The following is a 23513-nucleotide window of genomic DNA, read 5'->3' as shown; positions in this document are numbered from 1 at the left end:
AAGCATTTTATTGAAATTACGCAGCTGACTTTATTTCTTAAGGGGGCATAGTACTTTTTCAACTTAAAAAATCGAAATTTTTTATTGATTATTTCGAAAGATTAACATTTTGACCATATATGTTTCAAGTCATTTCAATGAATTCCAAAAATTGACAAAGTTACAGCTATTTGTACCGCGCATGTCTGGAGCGATTACACGGCGAATAAAAAGTTCAACGTCGTTTTTCTCGAAACCAGGTTTTGAAAGTCGGTAGCATAAATATCTCAAGAACGGCTCAAGCAATTCTCATGATTCTTTTTTGTTTTAAAGCCAACAAAATTATCTTTTTTTGATATTACTATTTTTGTATTTTTTAGAAATGTTTAAAGTCAATTTTTTCGACTAAAAACCTTACTTTTATGTTTGAATGTCCGCCATTTTGTTATGCGTTCGAATTTTAAAAAAGGATGGGTCAAACACGAGATAATTTAATATACTTTCATGTCGTTTTGGAATTTTTCAATTCGGATAAGGCCCCCAGCGCCAATCCATGGTGCCGCAAATCATGTTTTTTTCGAACGATCATGTTCAAGGAGCCGTAGTGGAGAGGGGAAGAGGTTCACATATGCAAACAAAATTGTAAATATTAGTATAAAGTGCAATGTTTGGAATGCAAAAAACGTTATCGAGAATAAAATATTTGAAATTAGGCAAAAAATATGGTGTTAAAAGTACTATGCCCCCTTAAATTCGTCGTACCGTTTTGAAATCCGTCAATGAAAATTTTTCATCGTCCGAACTAAAAATCCCAACAATGTTTACGAAATTAGCGCGCATGTATTTGTGTAGAACGGCATGACAAATGTTATTCTGCAAAACGATAATGCGTTGCGTGAGTTATTTTCATTTTATGAATGACGGGAATTGATTAGTCGACATTTTCTTTTCCATCGCACGAAAAAAACATAGCAAATTTGTCTGCTAGGAATTCTTTCATGAAAAGAAGCATTTAAATAGATCTTGGCTTATTTTGATTGATCGCGTATGATAGTCAACAAACTAAAATAATAGGGAATAACTAATTTTGGATTGGGTGTCATAAAAAACGCTGATATTTTTAATAATTTGTGTTGGACAGGACGGGAATAGGCAATTACGACGAGCAGCAACATACCCTATAACAAATTACGAATTATGCTTTCATAATTGAAATGAATCATCTAAAGTTCAACAGTTCAAAGTAAAGATTTGTATAACGCGGTGTAAAGATTTGTATAACGCGGTGGATGGTGCTGTACGCCCTTCGTGATATCTTTGCTTAAGTTATTTGCTTAAGAAGAAAAGAGAGGGAGTTTTTCTTTCGTATTCCATTATTATTGACTTGAATGAAACAAGTAATTAATTTGCGTGCTTTTATTTATTTCTTAGTGTTACTACAGTTTAACCACAGAGAACAGACATCCAAGCAAAAGGTCCCCACTTGGATAAAACTTATGTCAAATTAGTTGGGAAACTATAGTGATGATGTCGCTGAAGGCGCATAAAATTCTACACTAAACTCACAACAGCTAGCTTCTGGCGCTAGCATAACGCTTATAGTCCATATAAACTAGCGCCAGAGGAGCCAAAGGTTGTCAGTGTGCAAATCAAAAGAATCATTTAGTTGGGAAACTATAGTGGTGGTGACGCTAGCATATTAGGTGATTTTAATTTGAAATTTTATCCAACAATTCCCAAAAAATTTGTTCGTGAATGGATGTCTGTTCTCTGTGGTTTAACCTTACTATACTAGTTGACCAAACCTCGTGATTTTGGTCATGACCTTGAAAAGCGGTCAGGCATATATTAATATTTTTTGAAACGATGGTTCTACAGTTGATGAAGGGACGGTAAGGAAAAGTAATGAAGAAGGATTTTTTTTGGGGAATGGAGGTGAAAGAGTGGAAAGGAAGGGGTTACAGTATCGTTTTAAACAATATTACTAGACTAGATTAGAAGTTTTTTAAACCGTTAAAAAAGATTAAAAAATTTATAAAAATTAAAATCTGCTTTAAACTACAAAATTAAATAAAACTCAAATAAGCGAAGCCTGGATGCGTACATTACGTTTTCAAAGCAAGACTTTCTGTTTACATTCGACAGACTTTGCAGCCAGCTGTTACAGTACAGGATAATAGCGGGCCTAGTGCTACGATCCTACTGACTCTAACAGCCTCTCCCAGCTGAGATTCGAACCTAAGACGACTGGATTGTTAGTCCTGCGTCGTACCTTGGGGCCATCTGGGAGACTTTGCATTTAAATAGTTAAATAAAAATGTTTATGTTAAATAGTACTACATTTTTAGTACTCTAATTTTTCTGTATATATCTTTCGATAACTATATTATACATTTTTCTACTTAATAATAATAAAAGTTTAATTAAAAAACATTTTGCGAATCTATGATTTTCTAAAATATGTGTACGAAGCATTCCATACCTCACACGGGACAATATTGTGGCAATTGATTCTCTGCTAACCAATATAAAAGAAAATGCAGCTAGAGAGATGAAATTGATGCAAGAAACTTATCGAAAGTGAAAACTTGATAGCTCTCTTTTTCTTTCTATGTCACAACCAACCGAAACGTTAACTCCGATAATAATTCATATTACCAATATAATACAAATGATCGAAAACGTTAACCGCTAACCAAAATGGTTTCATTTACTGTTTGATGGTATACTAACGTTCAAGGTTTGTAATGCTTAACGGCAGAACTTACTCAGGTAATCAAGTAATTTAAGTCACCTTAGATTACTGCAGCTAATCACTGTCAAGAAGAATTTAAACAGTATTTTGGATGACAATTTTTAACAGCTATTAAAAAGTACCAGTAATGCCAATAAACGGTTGATTTAGTGCTTATTTGAATGCTCATTAGTTACGTGGGTATGATTGTTTAGTTGGAATTCTTCATTCACCACCTTCACTGTTGTTTGTCTAATAAGAAATATCGTTTTTTAATTTTTAAATACCCAAATAAAATACATGATTTAAATGTTCGAACTAGAGAGACTAGAGAGTCCAATTGAAACAAATAATCTAGCAACAATGCAGCTGCATAGATCAGTGTTACCAAATGCAAGAAATTAATCTGTGCTCAGCAGATATTTAGAATAAATTACCTTTTCAGAATCTAGACATACATATTTTTTGATAATTTTACTGCAGTCAATAGTCGTAGTGTAAATAGTTATGCTGCTGCTGTTCATTTAGGACTAGAACAACATTAAATGTAAATAGTGTGCACGCAAATTTTGAATTAAATTACTCCGTTTTAGCCGCGGTAAATGGTTCGTTGCTGCATTAACCTAATGGCACGTCGCTCATGAGTCCGCAGATGAAGAGCCAGATGATCGTTACGACTGAAACGCTTGTCGCACTGGTTGCACGCGAACGGTGCATTGTTACTGTGCTTGTACTTATGACGTTTTAAATCATTTTTATGCATATATTGACGCGTGCACTGATCGCATTTGTACGGCTTGTCCGCTTGATTGTGCCGTTTTCGGTGAGTGGTAAGCTTTTCTTCCGATGAAAAGTTTTTTCCACACTTTTCGCAGGGAAAGTCCAGCTCCAAGTCATGAATCCACTTCGTATGCTGGCTCAATCCGCATTTACTGACGTACCAAGCGTTACATTCTTCGCACTTGAACTCGCTGTTGGAACAGCCAGTTGGCCGTCTACGCTTAGGTGGTTCCGTCCCATCTCGGCGCTGTCTGCGGGGTTTCTTATCCACTTGGTTTTGTTGTTGTTGTTGTGGTTGTTGTTGTTGTGGTTGTTGGTGTTGTTGTTGTGGCGGTTGATTTGTGGCCGGTGTAATAAGCACGTCCTCGAGGATGGTGATTTTAGTTCGATCGGAAATCTGACCAGCTGGCTGGTCTACCTCACCGAGATTCATCGGGTTCGGTATTGTTTGGTAAGTGGGATTACAGCCGAGTTCATCGGTTACTGCCGAGCAACAACTTCCATCTGGAGACAGTACGGAGTTCTGTAAATCACTATACATCACTTGAACTTGTTGCTGATACGGAGCGTTACAAATCGATGCATTTTCTACCATTGTGCCATCGAGAGGAACACCTTGAATTTGGTACTCCGACCTAGGCATTATTTCACTATAGCCTGGTAGAGTAAAGTCACATCCTGTGTATGACTGGAACGTAGTGTCTAGGGCCAACGAGTCCATCAGATTGGCGAGGCAAGATGAATCGGACGGTGGATAACTAATTTGTTGACCGCCCCACAGTGGGGTATTGTCTCCTCCCGTACTCATATCGGAAGTCCTTGAAGATGGCAAATTTTAAAAATGTCACACACTTCTCACGCACTTACGAATGTTTCACTTCAATAATATTATATTAAGGAACTGACCCCAACTAATGGTAAACCTGTAATGAACGATCACTGGAGCTAAATGGCAAGATAAATCGGTCAAATCGCCTACCTCCGCAGTTGATTATTGGTAGTTGACTAGGTTATACCACATGCTTAGAATGTACCAAAAATCAACTTGATTGGTTAATGGACAGCAAAGATATCGCGATGGGCGTACAGCACCACCCACCGCGTTAAAAATAATCTTTACGGTAAATGGCTTAAAACGGGCTGATTTTGCCCAGCCACCTCGTTCGACCGATTCGACGCCTCTGGACTTTTTTGGTGGGTTATTTAAAGTGTAAATGTAAATAAAAAAATTACAGGTTTTTGTTACTCAATTGATGTTATCTTAAAAATTAAACAAGAGCCAAATAAAAGGTATATTAATAATCATTTTTCAAATGTTTCGCCGTTTTTTTTTATTTCTTTTTTACAATTTTCAAAAACTTACCGAAAAACTACCTAAGCATTTTACTTTACCTGGAACAGAGCAGTTTTGACCAATACATGCGTCTTTGCAGGGATCACCTCCACGGATTATTTAGCGGTAATCCATGCAGGTTTTAAAGAATCGAACTGCAGTGCGGAGGTAGGCGATTTGACCGATTTATCTTGCCATTTAGCTCCAGTGATCGTTCATTACAGGTTTACCATTAGTTGGGGTCAGTTCCTTTTTTATATTTCAAAATAATATTATTGAAGTGAAACATTCGTAAGTGCGTGAGAAGTGTGTGACCTTTTTAAAATTTGCCATCTTCAAGGACTTCCGATATGAGTACGGGAGGAGACAATACCCCACTGTGGGGCGGTCAACAAATTAGTTATCCACCGTTCGATTCATCTTGCCTCGCCAATCTGATGGACTCGTTGGCCCTAGGCACTACGTTCCAGTCATACACAGGATGTGACTTTACTCTACCAGGCTATAGTGAAATAATGCCTAGGTCGGAGTACCAAATTCAAGGTGTTCCTCTCGATGGCACAATGGTAGAAAATGCATCGATTTGTAACGCTCTGTATCAGCAACAAGTTCAAGTGATGTATAGTGATTTACAGAACTCCGTACTGTCTCCAGATGGAAGTTGTTGCTCGGCAGTAACCGATGAACTCGGCTGTAATCCCACTTACCAAACAATACCGAACCCGATGAATCTCGGTGAGGTAGATTTCATGAACACCCAGCAGCCGTATCAGCAACAAATTCAAGTGGTGTATAGTGATTTACAGAACTCCGTGCTGTCTCCAGATGGAAGTTGTTCCTCGGCAGTAACCGATGAACTCGGCTGTAATCCCACTTACCAAACAATACCGAACCCGATGAATCTCGGTGAGGTAGACCAGCCAGCTGGTCAGATTTCCGATCGAACTAAAATCACCATCCTCGAGGACGTGCTTATTACACCGGCCACAAATCAAAAGCCACAACAACAACAACAACAACAACAACAACAACAACCACAACAACAACAACAACCACAACAACAACAACAAAACCAAGTGGATAAGAAACCCCGCAGACAGCGCCGAGATGGGACGGAACCACCTAAGCGTAGACGGCCAACTGGCTGTTCCAACAGCGAGTTCAAGTGCGAAGAATGTAACGCTTGCTACGTCAGTAAATGCGGCTTGAGCCAGCATACGAAGTGGGTTCATGGCTTGGAGCTGGACTTTCCCTGCGAAAAGTGTGGAAAAAACTTTTCATCGGAAGAAAAGCTTACCACTCACCGAAAACGGCACAATCAAGCGGACAAGCCGTACAAATGCGATCAGTGCACGCGTCAATATATGCATAAAAATGATTTAAAACGTCATAAGTACAAGCACAGTAACAATGCACCGTTCGCGTGCAACCAGTGCGACAAGCGTTTCAGTCGTAACGATCATCTGGCTCTTCATCTGCGGACTCATGAGCGACGTGCCATTAGGTTAATGCAGCAACGAACCATTTACCGCGGCTAAAACGGAGTAATTTAATTCAAAATTTGCGTGCACACTATTTACATTTAATGTTGTTCGAACTAGAGAATCGCCATTTTTAACCGTAAAAATTCCCATCAAGCAAAATCATTTTAATTAATTATTCGTCAAAAAGGCTGCGGAGAAAGATTCATTGAGTACTTCGTTATTATAATGGATTTTAACAGGATTAGCACTAAATGAACAGCAGCAGCATAACTATTTACACTACGACTATTGACTGCAGTAAAATTATCAAAAAATATGTATATCTAGATTCTGAAAAGGTAATTTATTCTAAATATCTGCTGAGCACAGATTAATTTCTTGCATTTGGTAACACTGATCTATGCAGCTGCATTGTTGCTAGATTATTTGTTTCAATTGGACTCTCTAGTCTCTCTAGTTCGAACATTTAAATTATGTATTTTATTTGGGTATTTAAAAATTAAAAAACGATATTTCTTATTAGACAAACAACAGTGAAGGTGGTGAATGAAGAATTCCGACTAAACAATCATACCCACGTAACTAATGAGCATTCAAATAAGCACTAAATCAACCGTTTATTGGCATTACTGGTACTTTTTACTAGCTGTTAAAAATTAGCATCCAAAATACTGTTTAAATTCTTCTTGTCAGTGATTAGCTGCAGTAATCTAAGGTGACTTAAATTACTTGATTACCTGAGTAAGTTCTGCCGTTAAGCATTACAAACCTTGAACGTTAGTATACCATCAAACAGTAAATGAAACCATTTTGGTTAGCGGTTAACGTTTTCGATCATTTGTATTATATTGGTAATATGAATTAGTTATTATCGGAGTTAACGTTTCGGTTGGTTGTGACATAGAAAGAAAAAGAGAGCTATCAAGTTTTCACTTTCGATAAGTTTCTTGCATCAATTTCATCTCTCTAGCTGCATTTTCTTTTATATTGGTTAGCAGAGAATCAATTGCCACAATATTGTCCCGTGTGAGGTATGGAATGCTTCGTACACATATTTTAGAAAATCATAGATTCGCAAAATGTTTTTTAATTAAATTTTTATTATTATTAAGTAGAAAAATGTATAATATAGTTATCGAAAGATACATACAGAAAAATTAGAGTACTAAAAATGTAGTACTATTTAACATAAACATTTTTATTTAACTATTTAAATGCAAAGTCTCCCAGATGGCCCCAAGGTACGACGCAGGACTAACAATCCAGTCGTCTTAGGTTCGAATCTCAGCTGGGAGAGGCTGTTAGAGTCAGTAGGATCGTAGCACTAGGCCCGCTATTATCCTGTACTGTAACAGCTGGCTGCAAAGTCTGTCGAATGTAAACAGAAAGTCTTGCTTTGAAAACGTAATGTACGCATCCAGGCTTCGCTTATTTGAGTTTTATTTAATTTTGTAGTTTAAAGCAGATTTTAATTTTTATAAATTTTTTAATCTTTTTTAACGGTTTAAAAAACTTCTAATCTAGTCTAGTAATATTGTTTGAAACGATACTGTAACCCCTTCCTTTCCACTCTTTCACCTCCATTCAACAAAAAAAATCCTTCTTCATTACTTTTCCTTACCGTCCCTTCATCAACTGTAGAACCATCGTTTCAAAAAATATTAATATATGCCTGACCGCTTTTCAAGGTCAGGACCAAAATCACGAGGTTTGGTCAACTAGTATAGTAAGGTTAAACTGTAGTAACACTAAGAAATAAATAAAGGCACGCAAATTAATTACTTGTTTCATTCAAGTCAATAATAATGGGATACGAAAGAAAAACTCCCTCTCTTTTCTTCTTAAGCAAATAACAAAGACATTACTCGAAAAACTCTCCACACACATTTATTGACAAACATCATTTCATGCGTTCCTATTTGTACCAGAATATTACTTACTTACTTACTTAGTTTACCTTACGTCTTATGACAAGGCCTGTGGAACGTAATTCCTCCATTCCTAATTCGGCCCGGCCATCACGAGCACCCAGTGCTCACCAGATCTCGCTCCACCTGGTCTTGCCACATCGCTCGCTGTGCCCCCCTTCGTCTTGTTCCTACCGTATTCGATGCGAAAACCATTTTTGCAGCATAGTTGGACGGCATTCTTGCAACATGTCCTGCCCAATGGATCCACCCAGCTTTAGCCACTTTCTGAATACTGAGTTCGCTGCAGGGACGCACGAGTTCGTGGCTCATTATTCGTCCCCATACACCATTCTCTTGTATGCTGCCAAAGGTGGTTCTTTGATGGCCAAAGATGGCCGTTCGAAAACTCCGTGTGCACGTAAGTCGTAAGTCCTAACCGACCGCAAGTGTTTGTGGCGTCCGTAGTGGCAAGAAACAAAATTAGTGTTTTGTTATCTGTATCTGTATCGACCATATTCTAAAACCTTCGTTTAAATCTCGCAAACATCCACGGCTTTAACGAATCAATGAAAATCCTTACTTTGATCTTTGATTGGGACCACACTAAAAGAAGGAGTCTTCAGACAAAATGTATATTTTAACATACTGAATAACTTTGCAGAATATTTGAAAGCAATAAAAAAACCCGGTTTAATCCACCTAATGGCGTAAGGAATCTATGTTATCCCATCTTATTTGTCATTTGATTGGGCATTTCCAGCTCAAATATTATTTTTACTTGGAATGAAAAGTTGTAGGATATTCAGAAAAAAATATCACTGAAAGAAAAAACTTCCCAAAATCATGGAACAAATTCATAAAATTCAAATTTTATGAAGATCCGGCTTCCTATTTGCTTTATGTTTTGTAAGCATAGCCTAAATTATGCTCTAAAATCTGGAGAAGGGCTACTTATGGACACTCTGTCTGATATTTTTGGAAAAAACCTGTAAAATTTGTATTGTTAGTAAAAATCAAATTCGAATCTTCGTTCGGGTTCGAATCTTAGTAAAATCAAGCCATTCGATGTCAAGTGACTTTAGCATGGGTTTATTCTCAGGCCCCTCCATTTACCCTTCCTTCGTGCTGAATTCTATATTTACCCTCTAAAGCCTCTTGACAGTGCAAATGTCCCTCCTATAGTTAAGTGTACTGGTCAGAGGTACGAATGAGTCCTCGCCAGGAACGGCTATAATATGGGATAGTGCTGGCAACGAGGAATAAGTGGGTAAAGTAGATTAAGCTTTGAAGGAATGGTAAACCCCAATACACGCAAGCACGCATACAATTTAAAATAAGCATATCGCTCACTCAATAGCGATTATAGCAAAAAGAAATACAGTGCAGGTCATACAGCAAACACCCGGGCGATATTACAATAGATCAACTATACTGGTCGCAGTAATGAGTCCACACATGGAAAAAAAAAATACTGGTCGCAGTAATGAGTCCACACATGGAAAAAAAACTCAAATTCTATACGTATCATTTTGAACTAAATTCTTATATAAACTGTTTCTTAGGCCCAGTCGTTGCGAATGTGAAACCTAAAAATTATGCATAGGGTAATATAATCAACCTTCACGGATTTGAACCAAATTGTTTTGGGGCGAACCAACCTCCGGTTGAAAGCCTCATTAAAAAATATATAAATAAATAAATGAACTAAATTTCGTCAGGATGTTCGTTTTCGTAAAAGTCCTAATTTTGGTGCCCATTGGATCACGATTAATGGTAGTACCGTGAAACCACCTAATTCCGATCACCTAAGGCATGATTCATCTTTGAGTCCCTACTGAAAAATATAGCTTTGATATTTATTTACACGGTATGTGTCTTTAGCAGTGCTTAAAATTATCAGTTGATACTCATAAATTTGAATATCAACTCGCTCCCTATGTAGCTGATATTTATCAGTATGAAAATCAATATCAATATCCAGTCACGATATTATTGGAACAGATAATCATTATTCCATCTCTAAATCTGAATATCAAATATCAGTATCAACGAATTCGGAAGGAAAAATGATACTCAGTATCAAAAATGTCAGTTACATCTCGAGGTGTTAATATTTTCACTAAGCGTTGTTTTCACCATAAACGTTTGATTTCAACGCAAACCGCACAAACAGTTATCTCAACTTTAAAGTAAATTGTCATCACAAAACCTACTGCAACCTGTTGCGTCCCAATCCACTAGAATATAAATATTCAGTGCAAGACGCTGAAACTGATATTCATATTCACTGCCATGGACTGAAAATGTTATTCAGCTCTGACTTTTTTGTAACGCATTATGAATTTTTCGAAACGAAACGAAACGAATATACAGCAACATCGAAACTCAGCGACTTGGTTTATCAATGAATTTTTGTTCCAATGATATTCATATTCCATCTGGAAAAAAGAGTTTTGATATTGCATTGACTCAAAATCAATCATTTTGAGTTTCTATAAAGTGATTTTTTCCAGCACTGGTCTTTGGCAAGTATTTTCAATTATGTTTCATGGAAAATACTAAAATGCCCAAATTATTTACCAAAAGTTAAAAAATTGCATCAAAGTATGATGTATCAGTGCACCTAATTCCGATCATCAATTATAAGGGGTGATTCTAATTCCGATCACAGGTGTATCTAATTCCGATCACGTTATGATGAGCTGTTGATGTATAAAACTATTGTCAACTCGTACCAAATGGATCTGAAATGTATTGCATTTATGTAGTTTGACGGCAATCCCCCTGCCAGCCATCTTCTGCTTGCGTTAATGATCATTATTATCATTAGCTTAATATTCATAAAATTTGTGCACTCAAAAGATCTACAAGCGGACTAGGACACTTTCCTCTTCTTTTATCTTTGTTCAACTGTTACAATTACAATAAAATGGGGCCACATTCGACGTTCTCATAAAGCTTTGATCATAAATAATAGTAAAAATCAAATCCAGATAATAGTAAAAAGTGTTCCAGACATGACCGCGTAGTTGGCGTAGAACTACGTGAGGCTGGTTTTCGCGAAGAAACCTTGAATATTAAAGAAAACTTTTTACGCCATATTGGTATATGTGTAAGGTAAAATAGCGTAAAGTGAGAACAAAACAAACAATATAATAATAATATTATCTTGCTGTACTGTATTTATGGTGAGCTATTTTGTGATATCAAAAACGAAAATTTTTACCAGTGCCACAATCGGAGTATTTCAGTATAGAAATTTGCCTCACGCATCCAGCTATTAACAAAGTTCTAGGAGAAAACTTAAGTCCTCAAAATAATATGTTATTGTTATATTAAAAGAACACGCATTAATAAGATAGTTCATAACTGCGCTGTCGCTGTCGCTTGTTTGCAGCGTTAGAAAAGCAAAACGTCTGAGCTTTTCAGTTGGCTTCGAGGTACGGCACTGGTCTAATAACCCGATCAAATGAATATATCAAATTCATAACAGGATGAGTCCTAGGTAATAAGTATTTTATAACAAAGTCTCCTTTGCGTTTGGTTATAAACTTGGTCCCGTTAGCAGTTAAAATAACTAAAATTGAAACAAAATTTGCTCAAGTCATATCACAAATATATCAAATTATGATATAATTTGATCTAGTTTATATTCATATGAGTAACATAAATCAGTATTCTGTCTTGCTGTATAACCAAATTGTAACAAAGCGATTTATAAGCGGCAGAACGAGATAGAATCTTGGTAGAAACATTTATAACAATGTTTGATAGACATATCAACTTGAGCAACAATTCTGCAAGATTTTTGCTAGAATCATCTGATCGGGAAGCTAGACGTCACATGTTCGAATCTCGACTGAAATAGTCAAAGGATTTGTAGTCCTACAATTGTCCCGTACTCTTACAGGCTGCGAAGTCTGTCGTATAAAAACTGTAGGTCAAAATTCCAAATCGGAATGTAGCGCCTAGGCTATACTGTGATCTGTAGTAAGCAAAAACCACGCAAGTTTATTTTGCTTCTTTGTCTTGAATCAGCAGCAGCCACAAGCTTGATGCTTATGGAGATGCAGAGGATTCCCTGGTCTTTATTAGCAACAAGTATTGGACTAACATTCCTTCCCATCCCACCAGGACCCGCATTCGGACGTGGCAGGCGTCGGTATTGATCAACACGTAAGGACCTAATAAGATTGCAAAATAAGGAACAGTGCGCTGTCCTAAGCATGCTTTTTCCAGCCATCGTTTTGCAATTTTCATTGGTCCTGGTCAATAAGGGAGTAGCAGCACACGGGCGGAATCCTATGCTTATGCTTGCTTATGCTAATCAGCAGCAGCCACAAGCTTAGTGTGCGTAATAGTCGTCCGTGCCTGGGAAGCAAGTCTATCATACGAAAAATGTATGGAAAATTTTTAGCTTGAAAGCTTTTGTTACTTTTCGCTATTTAGCGATTGGCAAACAATCTTTTCAAGAAATCCTGTATGGCTACATCGTTTATGATCAAAATACGTTTTAAATTGGAAGAGCTATTAGCGTTCAAAATCTTTCATTCTTTCGTGACGGTGGCTTGACACGCTCCAAATTTTTGTTGACACCCTGCCGTAAGACGTAGTTCTACGTCAAAAAATTTCGATAATCCTACCATCTTATCCTGTTGCAAGTATTTCTAAAATCCAAATAGCAACTTCGTTAGCCTGCATTTTGCCAGTTTATAACTATGATATAGTGATCGGAATTAGAAGCAGAAAAAAAATACGTTCATAATTCCGATCAATCACTTTAATGGAATAAATTCCGCAAGTTCAGCATTTTTTCAGCCAAATTTGATATAGAACGGTTACATATGCTTGTATCTATTTGTTATCGTAGAATACCAAAGAAGGTAATATGTTTTCACGCTGCTATGATCTTAGCAAATTCGGTCGAGCGCTTAGCACTTCGGCTAAGAAAATACATTTTGATGGCGTTTTTTGCTACTGCCTGTCGAATTTAATTTATTTTGAAGTGCATGGTGCCCCAAAGGCAGTCATTTTTCAACAACTGACACATAAACACATAGCACAATTACTAAGCGTGCTCATTTACTACATATTTTGGCTCAATTTTCTAAAAATTGACCATTTAGGTTGAGTGATCGAAATTAGGAGCTGATCGCAATTATGTGCGGTCACGGTACCTCTTTTTTAAAAGGAAAGACCCGTTTTGTCAACTATTTTTACCTTTGTTATACTATAATAAAAATGGTTTAGAAATTGGTCGAAAAACACAATCTCCGTAATTTCTTAAAAATTTATTTTACAGGTTAAAAGTTATTTAATAAAAAATTGATTAAATTAATTCAACAAAATTATAAAGGTCTGTGCCTTAGGACACGAACGCAGCGTTAACGTAAAATTAGGAATGTAGATGCGATTCGATAACACTGCACATTTTTCAAATATTCCATAGATTGTTACGCAAATTTATAACTTTGTTAGATGAGGTCAAGATTATACTTTTCAAATGCCTGCATCTTGTGTATCAGTTTCTTCTTATTTGTGGTTCTATAAAGAATTAAACCACCAAGGCATCACATCCTTTGGTGAAAAGCGGAAATACCACATTTTTGCAGATTTTTGATTGGGTTGTAGCACCAGGTAACTTTAGATAACTAGCTGGAAGCTACACACCAGTTAACAATCGATATACGTTTATTGGCTTAAATAACTTATTCAAAGCATACAACATTTGTCATTAAACGCAAAACTTTTGGCTAAACAGTAAATAATAATCAATTGATTTGGGTTATCATTCACAAATCACAAAACTAATTCATTCTTATCAACTTAATCGAAAATAGTTAAAAACGCCATTTATTGAAGCATATCGCTTTGATGTATGCTTGTCTTTCAAATAATATGTAAAATGCTAGTTAAAATCCCGCAGGTTGAAAGACTTTCAATTAATATTATCATCATTCTAAGTACATTGGAGGTTTTCTTGACACTCTGCTTTTCAGTTATGTTTATACTTTACAGCAATTAAATCAAAAGTTTATAAAGAATTTCATGGCTAGTCTTTAAATAAACACTGAAAGTTTGTGCCTCATGTCACACGCTAGAATATCCCCACTACCATGTTTTTATACAAGACTTCAGTTTAGAATATATTTTTATATTTTACTAACTGACCCGACAAGCTTCGTATTGCCACAAATTAAACTGTGTTGTACATAAATCGTGAATCTCGGATGACCTTTGTCACAATCTCGAGTTTTGCAAGTTTCTGGGGAGTTCATGGGTGTTTTAATATACAAATTTTCCTCACAGTAAAGTAGAAAACAACTCCCCCCACTGCTTAGTCTGATAAAATAAAGCGGAAAGCATTTAAATATTCGCCATCATTACAAACCATTTCGCCGAATACCATTTTGCGGAACACCAATTCTCGGTTGACCATTACGCGGAATATACAGTTTCGCAGAATACCATTTCGCGAAAAACCTTACGCGGGATGTACCATTTCACGGACAATCTTTTCGTAGAAAGTACCATTTCGCAGGGGTGACCCAACTGAAGGAAAGTAATAGAGGTCAGTAGATGTCCGTCTCGCCCTGAATCAATTTATATTACTATTGATAGTTTTTGGTGGTCTTTTATTGACTAATGTTTTATGAAAGAGTCTAAAATTTCTCGAGTTCAATTAGTTTTTGAGTTACGTAAAAATTTCTGTTTTATTTGTATGAGATTCCTTATCCCCCTATCGTAGGGGTGAGGGACCTAAAACCATCATAAAAAATTCCTGCCTCCAAAACTCCCCACTAGATAAATTTGATTTCATTTGCTTGATTAGTTCTCTAGTCATGAGGATAATTGTATTTCATTTGTATAGAACCCCCCCCCTCCACTATTTGTCATTTGTCATTTATTTAAAAATTCATTGGACATAGTGCGGTCTTAATGAATACTAATAATAATAATAATAATAATAATAAAATAAAAATAATAATAATAAAAATAATAATAATAAAAATAATGTTTATAATAATAATAATAGTAGAGCAAAAACTTAAATACAATTATCCTACACACGAAGAAACACATAACTATTGTCTTTGGGAGAGTCGTCTTCTAAAAATATCGATGGAGATGTCGAAGTCAAATAATTCGTAGACTGTGTTGAACTGGGCTGCCATGTACCTTGTTGGGCTAAATAGACCGTAGTTGACTCTCCTTGCTTCGAGATAGAGAAAGTTCCTCGTTCGAAGAGCTCGTTCTGGGGCGTAGAGATTGATCTGTTCCAATAACGTTGGGCAATCAATTTGTCCGTTCAAGAGCTTAGCAACGAACACAACTTGGGCGATGTTGCGCCTTTTTTCGAGCGTTTCGAGTCCCAACAGTTGACACCGTGCAACATATGGGGGTAGGTCCGACGAGTTACTCCATGGCAGCATGCGAAGAGCGTAACGTATAAACTTTTTTTTCACCGACTCAATCCTTGCAATCCAGTTAGCTTGAAACGGGCACCAGACAACTGAGCAGGACTCGAGTATTGAGCGTACTAAGGCGCAGTAAAGCGAACGGAGACAGTAAGGATCCTTAAACTCATCAGCAATTTTAAATATAAAGCCAAGCTGCCTATTAGCCCTAGAGACAATCTCCTCAAGATGCAGGCGAAAGGTAAGCGCACAATCGAGATTTACGCCTAAGTCACGAACGTGGTCAACTCGTTGCAGTGCATGACCCAGAATGCAGTAATTGAAAATAATCGGGCTCTGATTGCGGTGGAACGTGATGACATTGCATTTGAGGACACTAATTGTCAGCAAATTTTTCGTGCACCAGCCTTCAAATGACTCGATCATCTGTTGTAGTCTCGAGCAATCAAGTACGGTTTTTATAGTCAGGTATATCTTGACGTCGTCAGCATAAAACAAGCGGCATTCAGTTGGTAAGACTATAGAGAGCTCGTTGATGAATAAAGTAAAAAGCAATGGGCCTAAATTGCTTCCTTGAGGAACTCCCGAAAGATTGCAAAACAATTCTGACTCTTCGTGACCGATTTTGACGCATAAACTACGGCCGGTAAGGTAAGACCTCATCCATCTTGTAAATGCAGCAGAAATTCCAAGTTTCTCCATCCGATTTAATAATATTTCGTGGTCGACACGGTCGAATGCAGCTTTTAAATCTGTGTATATCGCTTCTACTTGCGCGCCTTTCTCTAGGCTATTTAAACAGAACGAAACAAATTGCGTAAGATTCGTGGCAACAGATCTTTTGGGGATAAAACCGTGCTGATCGAGAGATAAGTAATGTAAGCTACTGCTGAGAAGTGCGTTATGTACAATTATTTCCAAGACTTTCGAGCAGGCACAAAGTGACGTGATGCCGCGGTAATTTTCCATGTTTCTCTTATCTCCCTTTTTATGCACGGGAAACATAATGGATTTTTTCCACAATGTGGGAAATACATTCTGCACCAGCGAAAAGTCAAATAACATTGCTAGCGAACGAACAACAGCTGTGGTACATTTTTTCAGAACACTTGAAAGGATTAGGGGAAGACGGGGTAAGACGGCCCCCCTAAGCGAATAAATTGCTAGCATATAATGTGTACGAAAATTCACATTTTCTTGTACCACACATGGAAAAGCATTCATTTATCTACCATTAAAAATTATATAAAGAATTAATTAGTTTATTTTTCCGTGATTTTTCATCAATTTTCGAAACGTCTAAAAATTACTCGTTCACAACAAGGCGGGGTAAGAAGGACCACCAAAGGGGTAAAACGGACCATGGCGGAGTAAGGCGGATTGTGGCAGATTTGAAGGTTTCTTTGAGTTGTAAACACAATTTCAATATTATTAACTATGTAAGAACAAGTTCTTAAGGGGTTTTTATGTACATGCTAAAAGAAGGTATAGTTTAATTTAGAAACCTGCTAAAAGAAGGAACTTTACTACTAGTTCAATTTTGAAAATGAGACTAGACGTTATTTTACTCCACTGGTTTTTATTTACTCTTTTCTTGGCGTTATTTTTGTTGATTTGTCAGCAGGACGTTTACTCTTCGAATACCATTAACTTTAGGTGAAGGTAAAGAAGGCGTTAAGTGAATTGGAATCATCGAATTTTGATTCCGTTAGATCCAAATTTACATTGATTGTGTAATTCGAATGGCACTTGTTGGCTTCTTTGGACGTGGGAGGCTCTGTGTTAGACAGGATGATCTCAGATTCAGGGATAATTTTTACTACAGGTGTACTCTATTTCGAAAAAGACACTGATGTAGCCTGCAAGTCGTAAACGAAATGCGTATCTGTCAGAATAATAAAATAGTTAGTCAAATTTAACAGGAAAAGGGTTGGTTTTTTCATTCAGTATTTCTAAAATCTATTAAGACACTAAACAGAAGAACTTTAGGCAATTATGAGCACTATGACGTATGGCCCTTTTACCCCGTGAAAAATGGCCCGTCTTACCCCTAGCTAACAATTTACATTATTTTGCTTTTATCTCTCAATCCGTACTATTTTATATACATTTTCCGCCACACGCAGAACAAGAATTGCCCAATTAAAGCCAGTGGTAAGAGAAACGTCAAAATAATTAGCTTTTTTTTTGCTGAAAAACCTTAAATTTGTTGCTGCTGAAATTATATCGCATGAAGACATTGCGAACGAAAAGTTTGTTTTGATTCTAGTTTTGACGTTGGATACGGCCGAGTGCCACAGGTTGTCTCGAAAGTGTTTAGATAGGCTAATAAACAAAACATACTGGGGCATTTGTAGAAAATTTAAGGATTTCTTGACGAAATCTATGTGGTCCCTCTTACCCTGCCGGGCCTTCTTACCCCTTGTTCCCCTACGTCTGATCCAGCAGCGAGGGAATAATTAAGCTTTTTGATTGCAGTTTCAACGAGATGATCAGTTATATAGAAAGTGTTCAAATTGATCATATCAGGCGGTGTGTCTTCGACAGCAGAGGCTACTTGTGCTTCCGATGCAATAAAAGTGTTGAAGGAATTTTTGAAGTGGGCAGCAAAGAGTTCACATGTTTCACCTGCTGTGTTCGCGCTACAGGTACCCAAAAATATGTTCACAGGCAGCCCTATCTCGCTTTTCTTAGAATTCACGAACGACCAGAACAATTTTGGATTTTTACGCAACTTGGCTTGAATTCGTGAGGTAAATCGTTTATATAGCGATCGATTGTAAGCTCTGTAGTTACTGCTCGCTATATTAAATTGTTGCTTTGAAAAAGGACAGCGGAGCCTGGTGTATTTTCGTAGGGCAGAAGACCTGAGACGCTTCAAAAACCGCAGATGAGCGTCACCCCACGCTGGTTTTCGAGGTGAGTTGTAACTAAAATAACTACCGGCATCATTAACATCCGTAAACCGGTCAAGGCAACGCCAATCAACACGAGCAATAGCTTCGGTAAGAGCGGGAAAGTCTGCTCTTCGAAAGTCCAACTCTCTTGCGTCCGAGGTATCTTCAAACTCAATAGGTGCTGGTAAATCAACTGTAGCTTCCAGAGCAGGATGGTCAGCGTCAAGTGGGATTATAGGATCTACTGCTTCCTGTACTGAACAAAACGGGGTTGCACATTCATTGACCAAAACTAAATCGAGAAGACGTGAGTTTCGGTTGACTACCGTATTAATCTGCACCAAGCCTTGGAGATAAAAACCATCCAGAAGCGCAAGCCGTCGAAATATGCGATCGCAAACCATCGACCATAGGTGGTACACTTGATAAGAAATTCCAGGCGAGACAGGATTGATTATAGTCGCCGAATAATGCGCAGTACCACACGTTAGAACGTGGAAAGATACAAACAGAAGAAGATGCAGCGAAACCAAATCTTCCAGAAGGAAAACCGCTACCTGGAAGAGCAGGACTATGACGCAAAAGTGCTACCAGAATCCGTTCATCCGTTCCGAGATCCGTTCATCCCATAAAGGCTTTGTGCCACGCGCCGAAATGTGTCGTGATAAGAATAGCAGTATCCTGACGGACGATCGTGCGGTGACCGATAGGTGGAAGCAGCACTTCGATGAACACCTGAATGGCGTGCAGGCGAAGAACCATACCCAACCGTAAGCGAAGTGGTGCCAGCCCCAACCATAGGCGAAGTTAAGGTGGCCATCATGAAGCTAATTGAACCACCAATTGCGAACAAATTTGCGGGAATTTGTGGCCGGCTTCGTCGAAGGTCGGTCTACAACGGATCAAATATTTACACTGCGGCAGATCCTATAAGAGAGCCGTGAATACAGAGTTCACCCGCACCATTTGTTCGTGGACTTCAAAGCCGCATATGATACCATCGACCAGAAAGAGCTATGCAAAATCATGGACGAGAACAGCTTCCTCAGGAAGCTCATCAAACTGATTAAATCTACGATGGATGGTACTCAGGGCTGTGTTCAGACTTCGAATGGATTGTCAAGTTCATTGGAATCACACAGAGGGCTTCGTCAAGGTGATCTCAGGTCTCTCATGCCTGCTGTTCAACATAGCGCTACAAGGTTTTATTAACCGAGTGGATATCAACTCACAGTGCCACGATTTTCGACAATGAATTTTATCGGCAGAACAGTTGTGGCGGTAGCTGAACAGTATACCAGACTAAAGTGCGAAGCAGAAAAGATTGGGTAAAAGGTAAATAGGTCTAAAACAAGGTACACGCTGGCCAGCGGAGCCGAGGCCGACCGACGCTGCTTGGGCAGTAAGGGTAAACGGGGTAACAACGCCCGCCGGGGTAAGACCGCCCACCATGGTTTTACAGGGCCTTGCTCAAATTGGTGTTAAATGTTGATGACAGTCATATTACTGAATGCGTACGCAATATTTTACAATACCTTGTACAGCAATATCGTATGAACTATCGGAGAAATAAATAAAAACAGATTTTTCGTTATAATCGTTTCGTTTTTTATAACTTTGTTTCCGCAGAACTTAGGGTTTATTTTATTCAAAACGTTAAAACTTTTAGTAAATCCAACCCATATCGCATCTCTGATCCTGTCTTCATCCCACAGTACTTAAATAAGGTAGGGGAAATGTGTATAATGTGCCCCCCCTAAGAATAAATGGATATATCTCCGTTATACTTCCCCAAATTAACGTTACAACTGCGTGTATATGTTGATATTTAAGCTGACCACCAATTGCAATTGTTTATTTCATTTAGTATTGTGGAATAAACATGCTAGGAATTATTTAATAAAAGCACCTAAATGTTGTGTTTCTCGTCTGCGCGGGGTAAAATGCCCCACCTGCGGTATAATATGCCCAATGCGGTAATTTGAGTATTTCTACCAGTGACAGACCAACTCTATTTTGTAGAAAGTAAAACTATTTCCTTTGTTTTGCAAAATATCGTTATTTTATGTAAAATAAACCTAGTTTCGGCCTTCTGGTGCACTTTTTCTTTTCTGCATGGGGCACATTATACCGCAGCTGTGGCGTTTTGTACCGGGTAGTTGAATTACCTGGAATTTGGACGTTGGTAATAAATTATTCCCACCACGGTTGCTCTACAATACTAATTGAATTAAATAATGGCAATTGGCTTCAACTTAGATCTGTTTACCAATGTTGATAGCCACATTTGCAAGGGGGGGCAAATTGCACCACCGCAAGTGGGGCATATTGGCCTGCCTTTACTTATTTGAAAAAATATTAAATGCTAAAGCAAATCAAGCGTTTCATACCGTTATTTTTGGCAGGGATGTCTTTTTGAAGTTCACTTTACGCAATCGAATCGCAACAACCGGTTATTTACAGATTTTTACAAGAAAATAGCTTATGGAAATGACGCCAAAGGTTACATCGGAAGCTGCTACAAAACAAATTTATTTTTGTTTTGTTTTTACAGCATGCGACAACTGTCATACTTGCATAGTAGGCTAGTTCCATCAAATACTATGGTTTCTGGGTGGTTTTGCATTTTGATTTCGCTTGTTTAGCGAAAAACGAAGGGGGGGCACATTGGCCAGGGGGGGCACGTTATACACAATTCCCCTAACAGTTCATGCAGTTTTGTTGAAATAAATAGTGAAATGTGTAAATCGGTCATTTGGGGGTAAAACCGCCCACAACGACCGGCGTAAGACCGTCGTGCATAATGCTAGTGCGATAAGGAGATTTTTAAAATAATTGCATAATTTGCACCAAATAATCTCAGATTTACATAAAACAATGTAAATGTGCTTAACTTGTAGCTGGTAGACTGTTTGAAAAAATTTAAATCGCCAATTTTCCCTGCGGGCGCTATGGACATTTTCTTGTTTTCTCGGATATAGCTTTTTTCCATAATTCCTCCTTCTTGGAACAAATATCATGGAATAAACATTTTTTTATGAAAATATAGCAAATTTTCTTAGCAATGCAATAATAATATGTATCTGTTTTATCAATCAGAACAATTTGAAATATCAAAAAATGACCCACCGGATCAATTGCAGGAACTTTAATATCCATATTGTTATATTTTATTTTTAATCCTCTCTAGTCCTTAAAGATTGACTCCAGGATGCCTAACCCGATCCATCTTGTTGTCTAAGGAAACTACACGGAATCAATTTCAAGACTGTTGGTACTTATATTACTGATAGTCTTCCAATACGAGTGGTTACCGGACACTCTTTCGATATTGCGAATCTCGGGGAACCGTGTATTGTTTGACGGCAAACTGATTCAATTTGTTTAAATTAGATAAATTCACGAGTCCAATGCCATCAGTTTTGTTCAAATCGGTTGAATATTGTTAAAGTTATACGCTATGGCGGTTTTACCCCGTTAGTGGGCGTGTTTCACCCCGCATGGAAAAATACTCTATTTTTGTGGATCGCAATAAAAAATAGAAAATCATTACAGATATTTATGTTTTTATTTTTTACATGTAGGTAATAGATCAATTGTTCATTTAAAGCAGATAAAGAAAGAAATTGAGCTACAACTTTTTTTACCGAGATGGTTTTGCTTAAGTGGGCGGTCTTGCTCCGCCTACCCTTAGTATAATGATGGACAACAATGAGTTTGAGGTAGTCGACGAATTTGTTTATCTTGGCTCACTGGTAACGGCGGAGCATGATACCAACCGTGATATTCGGAGGCGTATTATCAGCGAAAGTCGGCTTCACGAGCAGTTGTGGTCAAGCAGCCTAAGCCCCTGTACAAAGTGTACCCGCTACAGGGCACTATATTGACCGGTTTTTTTCTACGGGCGTAAAACATGGACACTGAAACGGGTAGGTAGGTAAAGTTCAATCCAAATCATAAGTTCACTTCAAATTCTAGCCTTTTAGGACGAATTCACGTTGAATTTCTCTATACATAGCAGTATTTTGAACTTTTTACTTAACTAGCTTAACGTGTCTCATATGCAAATTTCAATAAAATTTTCAGTCAGAAAACCGCCTTGGCGTAGCATCGTTTCATTGGCAAGGACATGGTTTTAAAACGCGACACGTGTAATGAATAATTCATCGAGTTTAACCCAAATTAATGCTAAGACGTTTTCCGAGCCCATGAAACAATGCAATGGTACGAAAGTGAAATTAGCGCCAACACGTACCTGGCCATTTTAGTACCGATAGGCATCTACACGACCTACCGTCTGAGCACCGATGATGAATGGAAACTTTAAAATAATCACATGATGTGATGTGAGCTTATCAAACATAATTAACTCGTTGCACGCCACTTCAGCCTATTAGTCGTCGTCGTTGTCGTCGTCGTTGTTCTCGAGAAGAACAAAACGTAAGACCACACGACTGACTGGGGCTACGCTGTGCTGATTTGACATCGACCGTGGTCGAATAACGCAATCCGAAGGCACGAATTAAAAATAATCCACATTTACTCAGTTCATTCACCCGACAAGAAATTGGCTGCAGAATAAACACCGTAACAATTTCACAGCCGTCTGTCGGGAAAAAAAAACTATATAATTTTCCATAGCCTGCTTTCAGTTGATTCTACCTTTATAGTCATAAATTCCTCTGACGCAGCAGTGGAAGTATTTTCTTTCCACTGGCACAGCTTGCATAGGCTTATTCGCATGCAACAAAGCAAAACAACATCGCCATTATGGTTATTAGAGAAATTCTCCTTTATTCCACTATCCGTGAGGCATTCCTGATTTCCTGTAGGACTTCTGGCGGGCAGCAGCGAGCGTAAGGATACGATTCGCCTAAACCACTGTCGCTTGTGCTTGTGCTTGTGCCTCGCCGGGCAACACGGTATTAGAGATGCTGACGAAATTTGATTGCTGCGGACTTACCTGTTGAGCACCGAG

General features: G+C 37.9%; 2 protein-coding genes across 2 annotated transcripts; one reads left to right on the top strand and one right to left on the bottom strand.

Annotated features, from left to right (window-relative positions):
* Window positions 1-3302: 3302 nt before the first annotated feature.
* LOC128739692 (zinc finger protein 75A-like) lies at window positions 3303-4301 on the bottom strand. The gene has a single exon (XM_053835188.1). It carries the CDS (start codon window positions 4299-4301, stop codon window positions 3303-3305), a length of 999 nt encoding a protein of 332 aa, XP_053691163.1.
* Window positions 4302-5176: 875 nt separating this feature from the next.
* LOC128739691 (oocyte zinc finger protein XlCOF7.1-like) lies at window positions 5177-6364 on the top strand. The gene is made up of 2 exons (XM_053835187.1): window positions 5177-5732; window positions 5904-6364. Exons 1-2 carry the CDS (start codon window positions 5177-5179, stop codon window positions 6362-6364), a joined length of 1017 nt encoding a protein of 338 aa, XP_053691162.1.
* Window positions 6365-23513: the final 17149 nt, after the last annotated feature.

The sequence above is a fragment of the Sabethes cyaneus genome, chromosome 3, assembly GCF_943734655.1.
Source record: "Sabethes cyaneus chromosome 3, idSabCyanKW18_F2, whole genome shotgun sequence".
NCBI lineage: Eukaryota > Metazoa > Arthropoda > Insecta > Diptera > Culicidae > Sabethes > Sabethes cyaneus.
The sequence above is the reverse complement of the archived record's forward strand: the minus strand, read 5'-3'. Positions and strand labels throughout refer to the sequence as shown.

Bases quoted from the DNA above. Each gene is read 5' to 3' on its own strand.
- LOC128739692 (XM_053835188.1), bottom strand. From the start codon at position 4,301: ATGAGTACGGGAGGAGACAATACCCCACTGTGGGGCGGTCAACAAATT.
- LOC128739691 (XM_053835187.1), top strand. From the start codon at position 5,177: ATGAGTACGGGAGGAGACAATACCCCACTGTGGGGCGGTCAACAAATT. The intron at 5,733-5,903 runs GTGAGGTAGACC...AACAAAACCAAG, and splicing joins ACCGAACCCGATGAATCTCG to TGGATAAGAAACCCCGCAGA.